This window comes from Anarhichas minor, unplaced genomic scaffold (genome assembly GCF_050575085.1).
Source record: "Anarhichas minor isolate MPS153535 unplaced genomic scaffold, ASM5057508v1 ptg000039l, whole genome shotgun sequence".
Lineage (NCBI taxonomy): Eukaryota > Metazoa > Chordata > Actinopteri > Perciformes > Anarhichadidae > Anarhichas > Anarhichas minor.
The window spans coordinates 294098-318706 of record NW_027466485.1 but is presented as its reverse complement, the minus strand read 5'-3'; the positions used below and the strand labels follow the sequence as shown (position 1 = coordinate 318706).

Sequence of the window (24609 nt, the reverse complement as noted above, 5' to 3'; positions counted from 1 at the left end):
ACAAACACACACACACACACACGCAGAAATGCACACACACACACACACACACACACACACACACACACACACACACACACACACAGGGTAATCAGGCCCTCTTTGATCATCCTGGTTTGACTCAGTGGTTGCCATGCCAACAAGCGAGAATAAAGCTCTGAGCTGCAGTACTCTGGCTTTCATGACTGATGCAACATTTACCATACCCCCCCCCCCCCCCCCCCCCCCCCCACCACCACCACCACCTTCACCCACACACCCACTCACTCAGAGAGCAGTTTCTTTAGTTTTTCTCCAACAGTTTGGAGGCTTCAGTATTTAGGTCACCTCTTTGTGTAAGGAGAGAAGGAGGAGGGAAGGAGCTTCCCAATGTAATGGTTGTTCATTGGTCAGAACACACACTTGCAAGCACACACACGTGCAAAGACACACTCGCAAACACACAGAATACAGATCCATAACCAGTGCTGCTCGCCATCCCTCTGTGATTCTTCTTGGTCTCTTTGTCTCTGCTGTTCATTTGCCAAAGGACACTTGAGGGATACTGGGAGGCCGAGTGTCTTGTCCCCACTCTTTCTTCCCCCTCTTGTCTGTCTCTATCTCCATTCCCTTCACTTCTTCCTCCCTCCTATCTAGCATGACCTACATTTCCTCCTCATGCATTGCTCCCTTGATTTCTCCCCGTCTTTTCTTCTTTCCCACCTCTGCACACAGTAAAAGCCACATGCACACACACACACACACACACACACACACGCACACACACACACACACGCATGCACACGCCCATACACACACACGCACACACACACACACACACACACAGTCCTGCAGCAGGATGGGGCTGGGGTGGAGCCACTAAGTCCATTTAGAGCTGTTAAGGGTGGAGTGCTAAAATAGAATGCCAAGCCCTGAGTGAACCCGGTTTCAAAACACTGCCTGTGTATGCGTGCGTGTGTGTGCATGTATGTCTGTGTGTGTGTGTAAGAAAGAGAGTAGGGAAGGTTAGGGACATAGTGCCTCCTATGGACAAACAGTAGCCCCTCCGTGATAGCATGTATGACTCCACACTGCCACCTGCTGAGCCTCGTTCAAGACTACAACCACAATCCGTTTTCACATCACAATCAGATCACCTCTCTGCTTCTACCTAGTGGTGACAGCCCAGGATCTGTTGATTTCACACATTTCTTAATAAAGCATGTTTGGATAACTTTATTTTTCTCTGCACAAACTGAAATCAAATGCAGCTGTGGTGCCAATAATTGATGTCATCTGTGTTTATGTGTGCCTATGCAATAAGAAACACACAAACAAATCATTCCCTCTTCATGATTATGGTAGTCTGAAAACAACTAGAGAGGTTGAAACTGCTGCATGAATAATTCCCTAACCCTGCTTATAATCACACAGTGTCTTTGGCCTGTCAGCTTAACAAGTGTATTTGCATCTTTACTAAAAAAAGAGCACTCTCCTTTACAATCTTATCTTCCTGTTAATTAATGCACATCTAACACTGCTAGTAACGAGACTCGAGGAATGTTGGCCTTTTGGTTGGTCCGCCACTTTGGTCCAGACTGAAATATCTCAAGTATTAGTAGTATTGGATGTGTGAACGGGTAACCTAAAAACACCAGGTCCAAGCAAGTCAAGGAGAGCCCCAACACACTATGACAAGGCAACAAAACCCTGGACACAATATTTTTGTGGGTAAATCAAACTTTTAAAAGTGGATTTTGAAAATTGAGGTGGAGATGTCTCACTTATCCCCAGTAGAAACTATACCCTGACCCTATAAGTTGACATTGTGTCTAGCTCACATTAATTAATTAATGAGAATAACTGAACATTATTATTGCACACTATGCAGTATAAAAAGCCCTTTTGTTATAAAAACTTTTATATATAAATATAAAGACCATATAAAGACTTTTTCAATGAACACTGTCAACAACTGCCTACACCAAGTCAAAGTTCAAAGTTCGCCACAGTTTGAACTGGATGGAAACATCTGATCGCAGCTGACCTCTCCCACCATCAGGAAAAGCAACAAAGCCTCCCCTTCCTTCCATTCTCTCTTTGTTTGCTTTTTGGATTGCACTTCATCCTGTGGTCCTTAAGTGTGTGTGTGTCTGTAGAAGATAGTGTGTGGCACTCTCTCTCTCTCACTCAGTCACAGACAATCAGAAACGAACAGAGCAGAGCATGCTACACCAGAGGAGCTTCAGAAAGGCCAGCGCCCATTGCACTACAGGGTGAGCCCACTGCTCTCGTCACCTGTTTTTCTTTCACACTTAAAGAGCAACCTGCAGTTTAATTTCTTTTTTTCTCTCTTTTCTTTCCTGAAAACGATTTCAAGACGTAAGGGCAGAAATTCGGTTGCAAAAGAAGCCGTTTTGAGCAACGCATCCATTCGACATTTCTGAACCTGCAAGTTGCCCTTTAAGAACTGTAACATTCTTTTTGGCCTTTTTGTACATAGCGTGAATGGAAAAGGGACTAAAGCCGAGTCATTCATTTAATCCCTCCAAAAACTGAAATGTAAAAACAATTAACGTGATAATTATTGAGCTTTAGAGGTGCTGGTAGGTTTTCTTTTTCACCTTTGACAGAGCCGGGAGCTGTTTCTCCCTGCTTCCAGTTGTTGTGCTAAGCTAACTGCCTCCTAGCTCCTGCTTCGTTTTCAACAGACAGATATGCGAGTTGTATCAATCATCTTATCGAAGTCTCAACATGAAAACAAATTAGCATATTTCCCATCATGTCAAACTATTAATTTAAACGTCTTTTGTCTGGAACAGATCACATTTGAGGTTTCTGACAACACTGTGTCCTCAGATGTTGTAATTCAATGCTCAGCTGTGTTTCAGCCTGATGGCGGCAGCGGTGTCCTGTAGCAGCCAGCTAGCTGCCACTAGAGCGAGACCGTATAGCTTAACCAAAGTTTAAGGACAACGAGTGGATTACATGGAGATTAGGGGATAAAATGCCATTTCTCCCTCAAATCAATTAAAAGGCCATATGTCACCAATGTGAACTTAACAATAAGGACAATGTTGGAAGGTGTAAGTTTTTCTGCCCTGAGGTGAAGCGGGAGAGTGAGAGAGATGTCAGTGAACTACGATCTCTGCACACCTGAGAAGAGAACTAATCAGCACAAGTGAAAACACCTGTGTGGGTAGACAAGAGAGCAACCGTTACAAAATATAACATAAATGCTTCATGTCATTGACAGATTGAAACCACTGCATTCATGGTTATTGAATGTTCCATGTAACTGAAGCTGGGTTTACCTGAAGCCTTTTTTAAGTGAGTGAGATACTGTAGCAGTGCCATATCATATTTTCATCCTTTGAAGATGGCTTTGTTGTGCTTTTCTGCTCTTTTGTCTTTTTGTTTGAGATTGTGTCTTCTGATGTATTCTAATGTAAATTAAGTTCACAGAAAGCTAAAAGTGGAATCATATAGGATGTTGCCGTAGTGGTCGACATTTATTTTTCTTAAATGTGATCTTTTCTGACAATATTTTCTCAAATCAAAGCTGCACTGATTCATATATATATGTGGCCACTTGACATAAACACAGAAAAATGATCACTCAACCCTGCGGTTCCCTTCAGCTTTTCAAAGCAGTTTAGCGTATTTTAGCTCATTGTTTTTACAACTTGCATCTTAACGATTTTACTTTCATGGCTCTCATCAATTTTGTTTCCAGCAGCAGGCAGCTGTTTTCAGTATGAATGCTCACTGTACACTTCATGCCAAACACCAAACAGCAGACACCGTTAACGACATGCTGGTGAACATAGTTGGAGCATTTAGCATATAAGCTCCCTCAGGAGAGGGTTGAGACTAAAAATAGAGCTAAAATGACATTCAACATGGCCCCAAGACATGTATTCCCTCCAACAATTGCCACTCATTTTCATCTAGCCAGGCTTAATTATTGGAGAAAAATTCTATAATGCAGCTTTCAAGTACTTTATCATGTGTTTTCTTTGTTATTTTATCCATCCCGTAAATTGTTGATTTTTACTCCAAAGTCTCATCTCTTCCCTTTCACTCTCCCATTTTCCCTCCCACACCAAACCCTGTCTCCCCCCCCCTCCTAAATCCCACAGACTATCATCATCACACACTCATTATTAGAGTGAGCAGTGAGGAGCAGTGTCGTTAATGTCCCTCAGTCTGCAGTATGGGAGGCATGCTGAGGGCTGCTCTGTCCCTGGTAGACAGTAGATCGCGTGCTGGCTCAGTTTAGAGGACGTTAGGATTAAGCCACAAAATGAAAACACCTGCAGCCAGGAAACTTTTTCACTTCAGCAGCATTTGAAGGTAAGCTTTGACAGTTTGCACAAAATGAAGAAAGGCGGGAAAACCTTTTAGAGGAGCAAAGTCCTCCGGTGGCATTTTGGTGTTCAAGAAGGTGTTTGATTACCTTGCCTAAAAGTTTGGGCGGTTCAGGATTAGTTAACATGAGTAGATAAGACAAGTTCCGTAAATTCTGTTTTGTAATGGCTGCCTTTGTCGATGAAAACAAAATCAATGCGATGTGTCATATGCTCCTTGTAATTTCTGACATCTGACCTTTGCCTCCATTATGGTGGTTTAAATGCTTGTTGCCACAATGTTCCTGCACAGACCAAACTCTCAGCCAAGTCGAGCTATGAGATATAGAACATGACTATAGCAGTGACGATTTGCTTTGTAAAGATATAGAGTCGAGTCTACCTGAGCAGAGAGTTCTGTAATCCGAGCTTCTGTTTGCTGTGGTAGCCAGGCACACGTGCATGTGAGTCCCTCCCTTTGAAAGTGTTGCCCTCCCCACGTTTCAAGAGACTAATAATGTGCAGAGAGTGATGGCAGAAAGCTGTTCAAAGCGTTCAGCCGAGGGCCACCTTCCAGATTTTCCACCACGTTTATCTCAGGGCCTGCTTCATCCATGTGTCACAGCAACTTTTGGAGACAAACATAGGATTTGTTTTTATTTGTGTATTAAAAGATAATTTAGAAAGTCAAGAAAGTCGCAATTTTTCATAGATTTGTTGTGGTGTCATTTAGTTTAGTGTGAAACAGCTCAGTGAACCACATCTCGCACCATCTAAGTCATCAACACGCCCGTTACCTTGGCTTGAGATAGCTATGTCCATGCACAAATATAGCGTTATCCTACGTGACGTGTTTTTATAAAACAACTCTTTTTTGTATAATTATCAGACATCAGCTCTACGGAGCGTTTACCATCTTTCGGTTCATTGTTTTAGTTTTATGGCCCGTAACTCTACTGTATTGGTTTACTCTCACAATTCTTACTTGCATCGTTTTTGGTCGCAGCTGTTTTCAGCAAAAAGCTCTAAAAATCCACTCCACTCTTTTCATCGCTATTTCCACTGTGTCTGGCTTTCAATAGCCGCAAATATGTGTGTGTGCATGTGTATGTGCCTGTGTGTGCGTTAAGGTGCACCGTAGCTACCCATTGGATGGAAAGCAGAATGGAGAAAGCAACTTAAAGGTAATCTTTTTTTAACAGAATTATAATGTAATATCGCAAATTACAGGGAAAATTGCATTTTATATCTACAATACTGACGAACAATGTGAACTGCAAAGATCTATTTAGAACATTCTATTTTTCAGTTTGACATTTTAAGAAGTAAACGAAAACAGAAGGAAAATAAATAAAACATAAACACCTTTCTTTAAGATTTGTCAATCCCAAAATAGCTGTTACAGTCTCAAAATAGTTTCTCCAAATTTGAATTCAGTTAGCGCCCAAGCTACTGTAAACTGTAGCTGATAATTTAATTGCATGTACTAAAATGACTTCCCAGCAGTCTGGATCATTCCATTAACAGTACCTCACTGTGGGGAGCCATGAAGTCTGGTCTGAACGATTAACAGCAGCTGTCTCTACCTCTCTGCCATTAGCACTCATTCTAACACTCATATCAAAACATGTATCAGACAAGCCAACGCTAATCCCATCTACAGTATATCCTACTGTCTTTTCAACTCTCTGCCTGTGCTCCCCTGTTTCAGTCTCATTCCTTTTTATGGTATTCTAAAACAAAGTTTAGTAATTTATCATTGCGCTTTTGCTTTACAAAAAGATACCTGTGCTGGTAAAACCATTGTATGCAATAGCATCAGTTCTATCAGAACTGGAGAGTGTTTCTTTATCGACAGAAGAGCAAAGAACGGCACTGAAGGCTTTTCTCAATGGAAAGGATGTTTTTGCTCTTCTCACAACTGGTTCAGCAAGATTGACAGATGTATATTTCTGAAAGCGCTGATCTTTTCAAAAGAGTTTCCAATGACGGCTTCTCGGATGGTTGTGTGTAACAAACCATCTGCCAGGTCAGGTTAAAAATACTAAGGCCAAATGTAAAAAATAAGTTGTGCCTTTTTTTTTGTCGCCTCTTTACTCTACTTTTCTTCCCGCTTGAAAAACATAGTCTCTCTCTCTCAGGTCTACAAATCAAGCTGTTCCACTGAGCTTAGAGGCCTGGACAACTCTCATTGTCCTAATGGTAAAATGGACTTGCACTTACAGAGAGCCTTTCTAGTCTTCCAGCCACTCAAAGCGATTTTACATTATGTTATTCACACTCATTAATACACTGATGGCAGGGGCGACCATGCAAGGTGCCACCTGTCCATCAGGACTATCTAAGCATCCACAACCATTCACACCGATGGCACAGCCTTGGGGAGCAATATGGGGTTAAGTGTCTTGCCGAAGGACACAACAACACGGACTGGAGGAGCCGGGGATCGAACTGCCGATCTTCTGATTGAGCCACAGTCGCCTGTCGTGTTGAGTGGATATGCAGCGTTTCTCTGTTGCATTTTTTATCAGGATTGTGTTTTGGATTTTTCATAGTTTCTGTATTTGCAGCGTGTTTGCTGTCGACGTGTTTGTTTTGGTTTTCTCCAGCACGCTTTTTCCTTTGCAGCGTGTTTCTATTTGTTTTGGATTTTCATACACGTTTTTGATTCTGCATTGTTTCTAAAGCTGCAGCACATTTCTCCGAATGAAAAAGTTTTGGGCTGTTATCTTCCAGCGTTATATATATATATATATTGCAAGTTAATATGACAGCTAAAGCCAACTGGCTGTTTGTGGCAAACAAACCTACTCAGCAAAAAACTGCAGAACCATAAGGTTAGTCTGACAACAGCAGTGGAAACCCAACGCTGAAATCAATGACCGCAGCAATATCCAGCCTGTTTTATCCTCCACGTGTATCTCCAGGATTGATCGCACATTGAGTTTATTTTACTGCAGCTGCATTTCGTAAGCTGTATTAGAGCTCTTTGATTCTAAACAACAGCTGTGTCAGACTCTCCCTATCTGTTCTGCAATCAGGCAGGTGGCTAAAGACAACTGAACGCTGAAATGCATGCCATCCAGATAACCTTCCAGAAACAGAACCATGACATCACAGCTGTGTGTATGTGTGTGTGTGAGTGTGTGTGTGTCTAACCCTGTCAGAGAGAGCTGCAGCACCTGTGCCGTCACCGTGCCACCTGACGATCTCGCCTTCCAGAAAAGCCGTGGGGTTCATGTATCAAAGAGTTGGGGACAGTATGTGCGTTTGTGTATGTGGCATAAGATGTATGACCACATCAGAGAACATTCCTCTTGTGGTTTTAACAGCTCAAGACACGCTGCCCATGACTTTTTTAACAGTTGTAAGAAAAGTGAATAAATAGCTCTTTGCATGCATCTCCAACATGACTGCACTCCTGTCAAAGTGAAATGATCCCTTTTCTTCCTCTTCCTTTTTACATTCTTGCACAACCATCACCTATTTATACCTCTGTTTGAATCCAGTATGACGTAGCATTGGAACAATAATGTGCTACTAGACATTGCAAACACCACTCCCATATATATGCATAGAGACAAAGCTATTGTTTCAGATACCTAACATCCATTGGAGGGTCAAAGGCAGTGTGTCTCAAACTGCTATGTTGCCAGACATTTGAATATGGAAAATACTATCTTTGGCCACAAGAATACATAAGAGGACGCGTGGGCAACTGTTAGCAAGCAGCTGTCTACATGAATGTCCTGATGACACGCAGCAACATTATCAACCCAATACGAAAACAAAAGTTGCATTTCTGCCAATTGATGAATAGAACTCCAGCTTTACATTTCGTTTGGTCTCCACTACCCTACTATCACGAATTACATCCATATTGGACGATTCTGCATGTCGCTTTACATGCCTTCATGTTACCAAGAGGAAAGGTGTGGCCGTCCAGATGGGGAGTGGACATGACAGGACTTTGGTGGGGATGACCCCACAATCAATTATTGTTTTCTTATTTAAAACCCTAACCACAATCTTTCTCAAACATTTAGTTGCCTCAACTAAACCATACTTTACTTGCTATAACCCCAATCTTTACCAAACCTTAAAGGAATAGTTTGAACTTTTGAGAGATATGCTTCTAACGAGTTAGAAGAGAAAATTATTATCATTATCACTGTCCTAATATGAAGACAGAGTAAGCAATTGATTCGCTTAGCATAACGACTTGAAGCAGGGTGAAACAGATATACTGGCTATGGTCCCAGGGTCAAAAAACAACAACAACAACAAAAAACACACAAGCCACATCCACACAGTCAAGCCACCTCCCACATCCACACTGACAGATGCTGATGACGCTGACCTAAACTCTGTGACATTGCTGTTATAGAGACCTGGCACTTCAGACAGAAGAGTCAAAAACAAAACCATGAGGCTTCTTTCACCTCAGCCACAAAGGCTTGTGGGTTATTATTTGTAGAACGGCTCCAGGAGATGGATCATTATTGACCGGTTCCTGTTTTCTTCTCAGTTCTCATCAGCTTGCTTCCTGCTAAATACTGTAGAAACCATGAGCATATTTTGTCATGAGTTACTTCGGTTCGGAACATTTTGTGAAACACTTTTTTTTTCTTTTTAAGTGCTGAAATTAGCTTTGTATCTTTTTTTTTCTTGTCCTCTGAACTACGACGTAAAGCTTCAGTTTGTGACATTGGAAGTAAAAAGAAAGTCATTAAGGTGAAGACTACCGAGCTGGCAGAACTAAGTGCATTAAATGAAAGCTATGCTTTGGAGTAGAGGTAAAGATGAGGCCATGGGGGGAGGTGTTTTAAAGAGGGAGGTGCCATGTTAGGGGACAACGGCTACAACAGTTTGACCATTGACTTTTGTCCGAACCCCACCATCAGAAATCAGGTGAGCTCCAATTCATCATCATCACCCTCTCATTTTACATATATACCAATAGGACTAGAAATGTAAGCTAAAGTAAGTGGATTTGTTAAATGGGATGTTGTGGATGTCGTGTTGTTGTGTTGAGTCAGCTCGCATTAATCTATTGAGTTTTTGTGATTTGGTTTGAATCTACTTGCTGTCTTGCTTTACTTTTGTTCACACAAAAAACTGAGCATTTCTTCCTCTCTGCAGCACACTACATACAACATACATACATGTTTGTTGGTGTTCAGTTCAGTATAATCGAATTGTGTTGTTACTCATTATTCCATACTGCTCTAAGGTCAGAGGCGCCAAAATATATACCAACATCCGAGCAGGGCTGAGCAATTTATGGAAAATATTAGGTTGTGATTTTTCTGACCAGCGCAATTGCAATTAAAATTTTGATAATTTTCTGCAAGACCCGTGTTGTCATCTACATAATATGAAACAAGATATGATTATACCAAGCATAATTACACTAGTATCTTATTTCTGAAAAAAATGGGTTGTAGACTCAGAAGACTAAAAAAATGCACTACTTTGACATAAAAGCAATTCATTTTGATAGCTTTTAGTGGCCTGAAAAGGTATTCCGAATAGTACAAAAATTAAAGAAAATATTCAAATAATTTGTTTTGGGGGGGCTTCAACCCCCAGCTTGGTTTATGAGAGAGTTTGGATTTCAATCTTAGATTTTGATCCTTCACCAGCTGTGTTGACATTTCCCACCACTGACCATCTTATCACCCGTGTAGATTTCAATAAACTCAGGCTGTCGCTAAGCTGCTGCTAAGAGCTCCGTCTGAAACACTGTTTGCACCAACCAACCAGACGGCGTACACACACAGGATAAGCAAATATTGACTCAGGCACCCGTCAGGTGGTCCGCCATTCACGGCCCTATTACTGTTTTTATAGACCAAGCGTGTCTGTGTGTGTGTGTGTGTGTGTGTGTGTGTAGGTGTAGGTGTGTGTGCGTGTCTCTGTGTGTGTGTGTGTGTAGTGGAGCATGCCTCAGTCAATATTTAGTCCTGTCATGTCGACCGCTCCAGGTACCAACAACTTCCTGTTTTGATCTTCCGTTTGTTCTCCTTCATGTTGAACTCTCCACCTGAGTGATTTACAGACTGTCTGTAAGAAATCCTATTTATTACATTTTGTCTAAATACGTTTGATGGCGGTGTTTTGCTGCTCAGCGAGCTGCTAATTTATTGAAAAGTCTGTTTGTCAAAAGAGGATCAACATGTTGTGAAGCAGTGGCTTCCCGACATGCATCCAATTTTTTTGAACATCAATAGTTTTTTCTTCAACGGTGATCAATAAATAATGTGACAGATTTTGTAGTTGGCTTTGGAGTGTTTGATGATGGCACACATGTGCTCTAGACTGGCACAAAATAACTAAATAACAATAAGAAGAAGAAGAATAAATAAGCTTATACGGTTGGCTCAATGTAAGATCTCACCTCACGGTTTGTGTTTATCAGGCAGATACTTTTACATTTAAAGTTAATTACTTTTTTACTTAAAAACAAACAAACATTTAAGCTTGTAATACAATGCAATGTAAAAGATTAAACCAGTTCCAACCTTTTTGGCTCCTGGGGCCCTTGTCACATGTCAAATGTCTATGAGTTGTTAGCAGTTCCACCAATCATTCGCCCTCTAAACTTATTAGTTAGTAGCAATTAAATAACAGTTTGAGGCCTAAAGAGGAAAATGATTCAATTCAAAAAGCAAAGATTTGATAATATATGTTCTATTTATCATCTCATAACCCCTCAGGTTTATCTTGAGGGCCCTTTGGAGGGCTGGGACTGAAATTCAGCCGGGAATGTGAGACGAAAAGGCCTTTTGGAGAAGATTTCAACAAAAACGAATATCAGTCCAATCGTGTCCCGCTTCAATATTCAAAGTATGAGATTGTCCCAGTCTGACGGGCAGCGTTATGCTCTGTGGTGTCTGCAACTGTGAGGGCCAGGGTGGTCCATGCCACGGCCGAGGACAACTACTTCTGCAATTGAAAACTAAAATGGTTATGACCACCGGTCGATTTAGCCTGGGATGAATACACCGTTCAAGAGTCTCCTCGATCTTCCTGATGGCCAGTCCACCGTAGCTTGAAGTGCATTCAGCTGATAATACCTCTGTACTTTTACTTCTTTTTTTTTAGTGCAGGACATTTACTGGTAATGGAGTACTTTTTTCTTAACTTTTGCAAGTCCAGTACTTCAAATAAAACTACTTTTTAATCTATATTTATGTTAATGTTTTTTTAATTGGTGCTGAAGAATGCAAGAGAGAGATCAAATGCACATTCCTGTTTATCTTGATATCCCTATGAACCACTGAGAACTGAATGAGAATAAGGACAGCACTTATTAGACACTGTGTGTACCATTCTGAGTTTCACCGACTGATACGATGATCAACAGCACCATCACATGGATGATTTTGACATGTCATGGCAAGGTCGCTTCGGTGACAGCGTTGTTGTCTGACCTTTACGACGTCTGCGTTTACGTCAGAGCGTGTTTAACATTCATGCGAGAGGTCTGAAACTGAAAAAGGAATGACGGCCATGTGTTTCACACAGTGTGTTTCACACAGTGTGCCACATGCAGACCTGTGTAGGTATGCAGGCAGTCAACGCACTCAGCAAACATAAATCAAACCAACAAATGCTCTCAGGGGAGACACGTGCACACAAACAATGTCAGCCCCACAGTTGTTTTAGGTTACATGTTTGTCCATACTAACAGGAGGACATGCAGGCAGGCTGATGAGCTGTCAATCTGCATGTGTTGCTCTACAGATATTTCATGTAAAAGACTAAGAATCTGAACATGCATGCAACTTCTGATATTTCACTTTTCTATTATTGATGCCACAGACATATCTTGGTATTGAGGGTCAATATCCAGCGGGAGAAGTGAAAGGAGCACCTAAATATTAGCACTAGTCCCCACCAGATGTTCCTCATTTAATGTGGCTGTAGGAAGGAACCTTTTGTAGGAGTTAAAGGTGTGTTGTAGTCGAATCGCACTTTCACAAAGTTGGGAGAGTTGCAATAGACATAGACAAAAATTACTGAAAAGGACGCAGAGATAAACTGAATTTTTAGTCTCTAGTATACGGGTCAAGCGCCAACAAACACTGGATCCTACATCCCCCATAATGCAGTTCAACTTCTTTCATTAGACTTCCCCTGTGTGGTTAATGCCCACATCTTTCAAACCCCGTGCTCCCAGTTTGTAAAGCAGGCTTCCTGTTATATAAATCATATATATATTTAGTTTCCAAAACCCAATCGGAGCTAACCCTGATGACATCATGAGGGTTATTTTACATTGAAAACATTACACACAATCACAGCAAAATCAAGTGAATGTATCTGTATACACAACTGGAAAGGAGGTCGGGGATAAGATTAGGCTCTTGCATAGAGAGATATGATTTCTGAAAGGAACACATAAGAAACAGATGAAACACACACACACACACACACGCACACACACACACACACACACACACACACACACACACACACACACACCAGAGCTGACACGACTGTAACCTCTCAGAGGCAGTGTGGATATTGATGACTGATGAAAGAGACCTGTTAATCCTGGGTTGTAAATAATTGTGAGGCCCGCTGGCCCAGCTCAGTGATGACATGGTTTTACAGCCAGAAGGGGTTGTTTTGTCCGCTTTGATGTTGTCTTGTTGGTACACTCTAGTGAACCTGATATGTGTGATGTACGGCCACTGATATTCTCAGTCGATGTTAACACAAGATCGTTGTGAAGTGGTCCCTGTAATCCCTATAACATGATGAAATAAATTGAATCTATTAAAAACACTATGAATACAAAAGTACAGTACAAGAAAGTCATGAATTATCTCCATATTCACTTGAAAGGGAAATAATTCACTTTTTACTCCACTCCCTTAAATGGATATATTTAGTCACTCGTTACTTCTCTTTGAGTATCTCCTGGCCCGTCAGGACAACAGAAGTCAGATCCCGTAGTTTCTGTAGTTTTTTTTGATTAACGGTCTGTTATATTTGCAGGTGGGTCAGCTCCTCTGGACTACAGTTCCCACATTCCTCAGACAGGATGTTTCTGTGGACAGGAGGTAAAGCAACAGATGGAAGAAGTGAGAGCAGGTATTTAATACTGTCCAGAAAATCTTCTGAAGAAAATGTACGAGTGCTGAAAATAACAGATTAAAATGTTTGAAAAGTAGTTGACCTAAGATTGGAAGAGTAGATAATTGAAAGTATTTGGACTGCCATTTGAAGCGTGCTGTTAGAGACGGCAGTAGCTGAACTGTCATTTTAAGAGTAAGAGATGATGAAGCAGTTGCAATGTAAATGTAAATGACTTGACAGCAATTTCAGTTGAAGTTGAAGCCAGAGTTTAAGTAACTGACGTGCCAGTTGATGTGCAAGCAGTGGCAACAGTTAAAGGGTAAGAGATGGACTCACTTAAGTGTAGTGACGAAAGCAGATGAAGACAATAATAAAGTGTGAGCACTGAAAACAGTGAAAGTGACACTAAATTCAAGAGCTGAGGCAGGACAGTGTTTAATTAATTTCACACCTTTTCACAATTTCACAATTTCACAATTTCACACCTACAAAAATTGGTTTTCAGAATTGACTTTAAAGACGAAAAAAAGGATTTGCTTATCTGAGCTCATGATGGATATTCCGAGGCCCAGGAGTATATGATCACATCCAGGATCATCTTAGGAACATCGAGCAGGGTTATATATCCGAGGATCTAATGTAGCATACTGGCTCATGAGGAGAAAACGGTTCTAAAAAGTATAAATGCAGACACGTACCTGCGTTTAAAGATTGTAAAGTCACAGGTCGTCAATGCAGGAATCCCCATCGCTATTGCATTGCGATGCCAAGTGCCTCACATGTTTTAAAACAAAACTTAAGCTGACTTTAATTCAAGCCATGCAGACTGGGGTGTTATCACTCCCCCATGAGTCTTTTATATAGTGCTTTAAAATGAATGAATCTAATATTTAAAAAGGGAAAGGCCACAGGTCTCAGCACACAGTTCCCTACTTAGTGGACCCTACAAACGAGTTGGCGGTGTCAGGACTGAACGCCTAGAGATGTGTCCAATGTTATCTGGAAAAGGAAAAAAATAAAAAAATACATTTCAAACTGTCGAGGTGCATCTTTAAAGTTGACCTCTTTTTCAGATCCGTCAACCAGAAGATCCAATATGACGTCCTGGACAAGAAGAAGACAGTGACCGCTCTGAGGGCAGGGGAGGACAGAGCCATACTGCTGGGCCTCGGCATGGTCGTCTTGTCCATCATGATGTACTTTGTCCTGGGAATCCCCGTCCTGCGCTCTTACTCTGACCGGTAATAACAAGTCACAAGCTCAAGTTCGGAAAACATAAACGCACGTTGTTGTTTTTTGTGTGACCTCGCTGTAGTTCATGTGTATTTTCTCACTCTTTGACTATCTAACCACCAGAACCGTTGACAGTGTGTTTGCAGCTCACATTGGAAACCATTGCTCTTTCTCTACAGTGTGTGGACGGACGAGACCAGCTGCACCGTCTTGAACTCCACCATCGTGTGTGATGTAAACTGTTCGTACAGCTGTGGAACGGAGTGCCGGAGGAGTTCCCGTTACCCCTGTCTCCAGGTGTTCGTGAGCCTCAACTCCTCAGGGAAGGTGGTGCAACTGTTGCACAACGAGGAGACGCATGACAGCAATCCTGAGGTCTGGACTGCGAAGGGCCAAAACACTTATGTAAACTTAATGACTGCTGAACTACCGCAAGATGTACAAGCTCTATACAAGTAAACAATGTTCATTTTTCTCTTTTTTTTTATTCTTCCCTTCAGTGCTTCTACATCCCAAAGTGCCGTAAGGACTACGCGGCCACGCACGTTGTGGTTCAGAACATTTCGGAGCGTCTCAGGTCTCAGCACACGGTCCAGTGTTTCGTGGACCCCACGGACAGAACGGACAGCGCCATCCTGACACAGATCTACGGTCAGGTGGCCATCTTCCACTCCCTGTTCTGGCCAACCTGCACCTTGATCGGAGGAACCATCATCATCGCCATGGTGAAGCTGACACAGTACCTGTCCATCATGTGCGAGGGAGTAAGCCGCATTAAGAGGTGAAGGGGAAGGAAGGCCATTAGTTCAAAAGGAAGCTCCCCGATATACGGACATGGGGACAACTGAAGCAGCTTCAAAGGGGCCGAGACTGAAGGACACAGAGGGAAAGCCCTGTAGAGAGGAGTGGTCGGTCTGTGACAGCTGGAATGTTGGGATTCAAAGACGCGTATCAGAGACAATCTAAAAGCTGCTAGAAAGACGAGCATATATTTTTGAGACCTGCTGCTGGTGGAAGTCAGTCACGCATTTTGAAACTATAATTTCCACTATTCTTGTTGGCCAATCAGTAGTTTTGAAGAATTTGTACAAATGTGACGTAATGTTTTTTAACAATTCTACGTTATGTAGCTTTTCAACGCTGGTTGTTCAAGGAATAGTTCGACATAAAAACATGCTTCTGTGCTTTCTTGCCGAGAGATGAGAAGATTGACATCACTCTTGTATTCGTCCATCAAATATGAAGCTGCAGCTGATTGGCTTTGCACAAATACCAGAAGGGTGGAGGTCAAACAACAAGCTCTGTGCAAAGGCAACAAAATCTGCCTTAGCAACAACCCTTAAGCTCACTAATTAACACGCTATATCTTGTTTGTTTGACACAGGCTAGCTGTTTATCCCCCTGCTAGTAATCTACAGCATGTGTTAACCTGGGCTAACAGCCTGCTGGCTGTGGCTTCATATTTAGCATAGAGACACACGAGTGGTTTCAATCTTCTCACGTAACTCTCGGTAAGCAAGCGAATGGGCGGTATTTCCCAAAATGTCGAAGTATTTCTTTAAAGTCAGATCTTAAACTGCAACTTCCAGAAAGTGCTCTTCGGGCTATCTGATGTAGGCCTGCCTGTTTACCAACCACTGCTGTGGTGTTAGAAAGTGCGAATACTGAGTGCACAAAGTGCATACAATAACAAAGAGACCAATTTTCTGCTTCACTCCACTGTTTGCTCACTTACCACATTCAGTAATGTCTTTGATTCGCTCCTCTCAGGCTAAAGACCAGAGGATAGGTTAGTGGCAGCCGTTCAGATACAGTGTTGTGCATATAGTGCGTCGAGCAGTGCAATTAAGGAAATGGCCTCTGAAAAGGAAAACCACTGAAGCCTATTTTCTACTATATTCATCAGGCTGAACAATGTTTACTCATAGCTTCATTCACTACACCAGTGCTGCCTGTGACTGATTTTAAATGTTCTATCCAAACATGTTTTGTTACACAAATGATGCACTATTAATAAACACCATGTGCCTGTTACCTCTTGATAATGAAGTTTGACACTTTAAATAGCTTCAACTATAACTGTTTCACGATGACTGACATCATTGACACGCCCTGTGTTGACTGGGTGGTAAATATCTAATGGGCCCATTTTTCATCCGACCGCACCTGTACGATCAGTCTAATAACTGCTGTGGACCGACTGATCCGATGTTGTGATCAAAGGTGTTACAGAGACAGGACAACCTGCTATGGTTCTTGTTGTTGCCTTGCTCTTAGAAATGTAGTTTAAGTATTATTTGGAGTACAATATATCTGGAGGAATTGTATTAAGCCACATAATATCTGGTTCAATTAATAAAGCATGCAAAAACATACACTGCCATTTAAAAGTTTGGAATCACTCAGAAAGAAGAAAACTCGTCCTTTTACTCGTCAAAAAAGTTGGAAAATGAAAATACATATTCAAGATATTTGCAAGGTTAGAAATGGATTCCAGCTTGGATTAAGATTTTTGTTTGTTAAACTTTGCTTATATTAAGGCTTTTTTTGTAATTTAGATAAAGAAACATCTCATTTCTTCTTTAACTGTGATCATTCCAATATACTTTGGACAGATACACAAAAATGTATTTATAAATAGGAAGATGTGTACTAGTGTACAGATGTATTTGCTGTTGTTTTATATTTTGTCTTCTACAGCAATATATTATTCAGCCTCTGATAATTCTTGGTACAATTCTACAACGCTGCTTTACTTGAAGTCTTTGGCGTCCCCCTCTGGCTCACCGAGGCTGTATGCCAATGAGTTTCGAATCAATGAATTCATCCCTACACTTACATTTTATTGACCCCAGCCACATCCAACGGTGCAAGATCTGAGATTAGGAGCATTTTGGTTGGTTCTCAACGGCTCTCAACATGGCGACAAATACAGCTAACAGTGCTGACGATGCAAACTATGGCGAAAGGGCTGACGGAGCTAACGGTGTCTACCTGGAGGGTAAATGGAGGATGGGCGCTACGCATATAAGAAGGGACCTAAAAGTGCAGCACGCTCACGTTCACCAACATGCACTAAAAGCACATGCGGCCGGCCTGCTTGTAGCAAATAGAAGCTGGGATATCAACACACACAGAGGGAGGGCAACTTCATTCCCTGCTCAGGTAGACATTACTTATTAGTTGTTTGCTAATGTTCAGAACATTAAGCACAGCTCATAAAAGCCCCACGAGTGGCCCAATCTTATTGTACTTGAATCTCAAGAAGTCATTCTGGCTAATTGGACGCAACTAACTAGAATTCAGAAAGTGTCAAGTTGCCTCTGGCTGTCAAACTTCTTATGTCTCAATTTAGTGTAGTATAGTATGTCGAATAAGTCATAAAAAGTAATTGTATAGTCAGTCGAAAAAAAAGTATAATATGTCAAAAAAAATCATAAAAGTCCCTGTATAGTTTGTCAAAACAGCAATTGTATAGTATGTGATGAAAAGTCACGACATCTAGTGGTGAGGTTGTAGATTACATCCAACTGAATACCACTCTACTCACCCCTCTGTTTCCAAGCGTGTCGGAGAACTACTTTGTAGAAAGATCATAGGTTCTAGAAAGATAAACGAATCATGAGTAATACATTAATAATTAATATGACAACCGTGTAATCTCCCTCAACCCGAGTCGTAAAAGTCAGATCATGTGAATGTTGTGTGCGCGTCAGTGTTTCTTGTTCAGTACAAAATCAAAGACACAGCACGACTGAGGCAGGTTGAACCAACACAGTGAGTGTGTGTGTGTGTGTCTGCTGCTGCAGCCATGGCACTCAGGTGGATCGTTCTGCTCTTTGTCCTGGGACTGGTATGTGTATGCTTATGCATTTTTGTGAAACTTTTAATATGTTGCATCTCCAGTACAAAACAGTGACTTCGCTCCAATGTTCAGTTGTGGCCCAGGTTGTTCATTAAATATTTAGTAAAACATGTCATCAATTTTCTCTATTGATTGATGAATGTATTTTGCATTTTCTAGGCAGCAGCTAAGCTAACAGGGGATACAGGTGAGTCACGTAATGATGGATTCATGTTAGTTACTGTGAAAAAGTACATTACTGAGGTTGAGGTTAGATTACACTCTAAGATTTAACACACCTGTGATCTTTAGGCAGCATATGCATGATCGTGATGTCTTGCATTGTACGTGGTTGCTGAACAGTATCACTGCACCCGTCATACACTGTACATTCAGCTCAATAGAGAACGTTCTAACTACTTCCTTCTTGAACGTATTTTAGTGTACTGAGGTGTCAGCAAATTAAATACCTGAAATAAATCTGTTTATTGCCATATGGACTGTCACTCAGAACGACTTGGAAGTCCATTTCAAATCTTAAAATAGTCAGATGGCAGAATTAAAATGTAAGAATAAATGAAAATATATGTGACATTTTAAAAAGTAAACGCAGGTCTGTGGGCAGGGCTCAATGCTAACTGCATCGTAAGTAAGATCATCCTGCAATCCCCCTTTTTGGTTCCACATCTACAGAAACGGACGTTGATGAGGGCCATGACTGGGACATCTTTAACATCAATGAAGGTTTGTGAACACACTAGTCTTGCTTTGCTTTGTTGTACAATATGTCTCTGAGGACTTTTATCACAAAATAAAAACTTGTCTTTGCAGCGGCTGGGCTGGACCTGCTGGAGGGAGATATCGAACAGGGGGAAGTAAGACAAAGACTGCTTAAGTAATCTACATATTCAGGTCTATTTGAGTACATTATATTTGTGTCTTAATTCTGGGCACGATAGGATATATGTGTGTGTATATATATATCTATATATATATATACAATTATCATGTGCTTATGTGGATGATTGATTGCTTCCTCAAATTGAATTATAATTTGCATAATATGATACTATATTTGCTAAACAGTACAACGATATCTGCTTGAGATCATGAATTTAAACAATGTAAATGATGGCTATGTACAGATGTAACAGTTATAATTGTTTGGAAAGACACTGAGTAGATTCCCCTACCCAGATAAGAACCGTTTTATAGAGCGACAAGCTTACAGACGGTGAAGTCTTCTAGTGGGACGGAAACCCGTCCTTGTCTTGAAGGAAATCTAATTTGCATGGCAATGAAGGAAAGCTAGCCATTTAAAAACACAAGGATTCAGGTGCATCACTTCAGTGAGTCTGTACAAGTTTGCACTCTTTGTTTCTTTATTATCCATCTCCACCTTTTGATTTCTCCATTCCCATCAGACAGACAGCAGAAACTCCATTATAGGAGACAAGTATCGCTGGCCAACAACCATTCCCTACTACCTAGAGGACAGTCTGGGTAAGACACATTCACAGTACCTCCCATGTTGTCATGGGTATGCACCAAATAACGCTGCTTTTTCATACGTTTCTTTGTCCCACATTGTGTAACATGCAGATATGAATGCAAAGGGAGTGATCCTGAAGGCATTCGACCAGTACAGACTGAAGACCTGCATTGACTTCACACCATGGACAGGAGAGGAGAACTACATCTCTGTGTTCAAAGGGAGCGGGTGAGCGCTGCCTTGAGTTCATATAAACTGTATCATCGTTAACTATGACGGTCTTTGGTTAAATGTGTCCTGGCACATGAATCCACAACATGCAGTGTAGCGATGCAAACACTGCATCCCCATCAAATGCTTGAAGCTGCACTAATTGATACTTCTATTTTATGAAAGATTTTTTCACCAGGAACCTAATCAAAGTGCATTATTAATGTCAATATAATGTGCTATTAGTATGCACAAATGTCTCTCCAGGGATTAAAAGTCAGCTTTTTTTCCCCCACCACAGTAAAATCTTGCTTTCCCGTTCTCCGTAGATGCTTCTCTTCTGTGGGCAACCAGCATGTGGGGAAACAGCGGCTGTCCATCGGTAGAAACTGTGACCGTCTGGGAACCGTTGAGCACGAGTTCCTGCACGCTCTGGGCTTCTGGCATGAGCAGTCCAGAGCCGACCGGGACGATTACGTCAACATCATGTGGGATCGCATTGAACCTGGTGACGACACCTTGAATTACAGATCAACACTTGTTCTGAATTAATGTATACTCATGTAGTACCTTTACAGGAACTCTTTTCTACTGCTTTTGTCAAGAACAAAGGGCTGAACTGCTCCTGGTGATCTTTGTTGTGCCCTCCTCAGGTAAAGAGCACAACTTCAAAACATACAACGACGCAGTGTCCAGCGCCCTAGGCGTCCCCTACGACTACGGCTCTGTGATGCACTACAGCAAGACGTCCTTCAACATCGCCTCTGAGCCCACCATCGTCACCAAGATCCCCCACTTCATGGATGTGATTGGTCAGAGGATGGGCTTCAGCGCCAGTGACCTAACCAAGCTCAACAGCCTCTACAAATGCAGTGAGTCCTCTCAGCCGGTCATTCTGTCCATCAAACAATGAATGAGACATAAAAACCTTCACGGTTAAGTGTTTGAACAATCAATGAATGAAATCACCTCATAACATAAGAATGATTTGTGTCCCATAATAACCTAGCAGAGTTACAAGTAAAGGTCAGAGTTTATCTGCCATAAAATGATGCTAATTTACATTGATAATCCAAGGCAATAATCTATAATTCATCATCCTTGGTAATACGTATCATGCAGCCATAGCCTCATTTATGCAGAGTGTTTTCAGGCTTCAGATATTCAGTAATATATTCAGTGTGCTGGTCAAGTCCGACAGCTCCTTTCTGTTCTTTATTCTATGATGTCATATTCGTGTGGTGGTACTTTTGCTCTCCACCTGCAAGATCAGCCCTCAGTTATCAGGCCGACTGTTACAGCAATATGTCATATATTGTTCCCTTTATCGCTCCTTTTATGGAGGGAAAATAAAATAAAAGCTGGATAAACATATTTGACCGAAGGTGTCCTGATTAAAAAGTCTTGACATAAGAAGTTTGCATCTAATAATTATTGAGACTGGCGCAGTAATGAGAATGTACATTCACTCACAGAATAGTCTGGAATCTACTACTTCCTCTTATGGGCCTGTTTCTCTTTAAGATATCGATCTTTATCTTCAGTCATGGCCCCTGACAACAACAACACGAGGAGAGTATTAGGTCTAACTGAATATTACAAAAGGAATTATGATGTACGGTAGATTTGATCAGAGTATTGGTTGAAGCAGAAAGAGGGTTTGACTGAGACCAAACACAGGACTTTAACCCAGGAGACCGATGTTAGAGACATTGTGTCCTAAACGGTTGTTGAGTTATTGTGAAGTTACGTTAGTGATGTTTGTGTTTCTGTTCTTATGTTACGTAGTTTACGTACCTATTTTAAGCTTTAAGTTATTTTGTTACTTTTTCGTTTATTGTAAATGGTGAGAGAATGTAAAATAAGTGACTATGTATCTATATATATATATATTATCTATTAAAATATATGTACATTTTAGCAGCTTTCAAGGATTATGACGGGAAAGGTAGAGAAAGTTCCAGCCAGATAAGATGAAAGTCTCTGTCTTTGAAGCCTACTGTACTGAAGTGTGAGCTTTACCGTTTCCTCTCCACAGCCAAGTCTTCTGCCTTCGTGGACAGCTGTAACTTTGAGCTGGAGAACATCTGTGGGATGATTCAGGGTCCCGGCAAAGCAAAGTGGGAACAACGCAGCTCTGCAAGCGGAGGGCCTCAGACCGACTTCTCCAACATGGGACAGTGTAAAGGTGACTGCCATTAAAAACAAATACATGTCGAGGTGCTGAACTTTGTGCAAAGTGAAACAGCGGAAAATGTGGATAAAGCATATACGGTATAATCATTTATTATACAGCTCTCTGAGTTGTTGTCCAGTTAGCAGTTAATAAACTTTATCAGCTTATCGAGCCTCAGCTATGGCCTTGATTAGAGTTACTGTCTGAAGATATTTAAAAACAACGGTTGCCTCAAGTGATTTATAACGTGACCTGTACAAAGTACAGACTGGCAGTAAAAACAGATTGTCGTTTGAAGATCAATAGCAAAGTATAAGTGATTTATTAGAAATAGACATCATTTGGTTTCGCTGCTATCCACCCCTATGCTGGCTAATAAAGCTTGAGCCCCTCATAGTCCAGCCAGTGCAACCTTGGGGAGACTTTAAGGCACACTGAATTGTCTAAATGTGACAACCTTACCCACTGTTGTCCTCCCCTGCCCTCAGGAGAAGGCTACTTCATGCACTTCAGCACCGCCTCTGCTGAACCTGGTGACCGTGCGTTCCTGGAGTCGTTGGCTTTACCCCAAACCTGGAGTCCAGTGTCTGCAGTTCTTCCTCCACAACACTGCCGCAGCAGATGATGTTCTCAACATCTGGGTGAGAGAGTATGACGAGGTCAACCCCGGCGGTAAACTCAAGCTCTTCAAGAGCATTTCAGGTACACGAATGACATATACAATATTACATACCGTGTGATATACAGTATGCACGATAGGCAAGTTTTCCAACTTTGAGAACAATTTGGAAGAAGCTGGAAAATCAATATTTCATCTCTAACCTCAACTATAATATAAATGCGTCATTAATAGTGTTTAATATTCTAGTCTATTGGTTCTCTTTGCAGCAGGCGTCATGGGCTCCTGGGAACTGCATGCCATCAATCTGAATGTGACCCGGAAGGCCCGTGTGGTTTTTGAGGGCGTGAGGGGAAAGGGTCCATCGGAGGGAGGTTTCTCTCTGGATGACATCAACCTGTCATCCACAAAGTGCCCTCAGCACATCTGGCACATCCGCAACATCACCTGCCTGCTGGCCACCACACCAGCAGGAGAAAAGCTGTACAGCCCTCGCTTACTGTCACCAGCAGGTTACTCCTTCCAGGTAAACACCTTTTTAAATATCCGATTCTCTCAATCTTGAAGAACGCCAAAGCTCGACTCGCCGACTGTGGACAGTTGTGGTTGCTAAGCTACAATTGGACTATTGCTGTTCTGGGGAGGCCTCTCGTTAAACGGTGAATTTACTTTACATGACCGTCACATGCTTGCACGGTGCTTTAACGTTGCTTCACACACGCTCTGCGCTCTGTAGGTCGGTGTGTACATTAACAGAAGAAGCGACCGTCCAGGATACATGGGCACCTACTTCTACCTGACCTCAGGCCCCAACGACCACAAGCTCAAGTGGCCGTGTCCGTGGCAGCAAGCGACTATGGCCCTGATGGATCAGCACTCTGACGTCAGACAGCAGATGAACATGCACCGAATGGTCACCACCGACCCCGACAAGATGTCTTCTGACGGTGAGAGAAGGGTGGATAACTTGACTAGACACTTATTCTGTTCTGTGCGCGATAATGTGTTGCTTTGTTCGTCAAACTGAGAATCACCTCCCCCCCCTCCCCACAGGCACTGAGTTCTACTGGGACGATCCCAGGAAGGTGGGCTCCAAAGTGACTGCGTCTGACGGCAGCTCTTACTACCGGGGCCCAGGCACCGGAACGAGCAGCTTCATCACCCACAGCAGACTAAAGAGCAGGGACTTCATCAAAGGAGACGATGCCTTCTTCCTCTTCAGTCTGGAAGGTGTGGAGTCATTCAGACATCTTGTGATGTACATCTAAGATCAGCCCGTCTCTGAAACATCACGGTTTTGTCCGCTCGTCCTCAGATATATCCGATCTGCTGGCCTCTCGGCCCCTCGTCCGCCCCGCAGTCCGAGCTGACGACAGGCTGGTGAAGGCGGAGGACCAAGGTGCTCCGCAGGGAGGTGCTGGAAAGCCCACGGCGGTCACGGCTGTGGTCGGGTCCGTGGGAGCGGCCATGCTGGTGGTTTCCACGGTGATCGTAGGGAAGGCCTGCAGGACGAGGAAGAGACGGCAGGAGGGCGACGAGGTGGTGATCATACAGGACATGACTGTATTCATGGAAGTGAGTGTCAGCATCAATTCACAGCACAGCAATAACTAACCG

At 42.1% G+C, this 24609-nt stretch overlaps 1 protein-coding gene and 1 pseudogene across 1 annotated transcript in view; both read left to right on the top strand.

Moving 5' to 3' along the window:
* LOC142967861 (calcium-activated potassium channel subunit beta-2-like) overlaps window positions 1-17024 on the top strand; it is a 96869-nt gene extending 79845 nt beyond the window's left edge. The window contains exons 4-7 of the mRNA XM_076107465.1: window positions 13338-13433; window positions 14492-14659; window positions 14831-15026; window positions 15152-17024. Of these exons, the coding sequence (XP_075963580.1) occupies window positions 13338-13433; window positions 14492-14659; window positions 14831-15026; window positions 15152-15436 (745 nt within the window). The 3' untranslated portion in view covers window positions 15437-17024. The remainder of the gene's footprint in view (window positions 1-13337; window positions 13434-14491; window positions 14660-14830; window positions 15027-15151) is intronic.
* A 3073-nt stretch (window positions 17025-20097) lies between these two features.
* Window positions 20098-24606, top strand: LOC142967860 (meprin A subunit beta-like; annotated as a pseudogene).
* The last annotated feature ends 3 nt before the right edge of the window (window positions 24607-24609 follow it).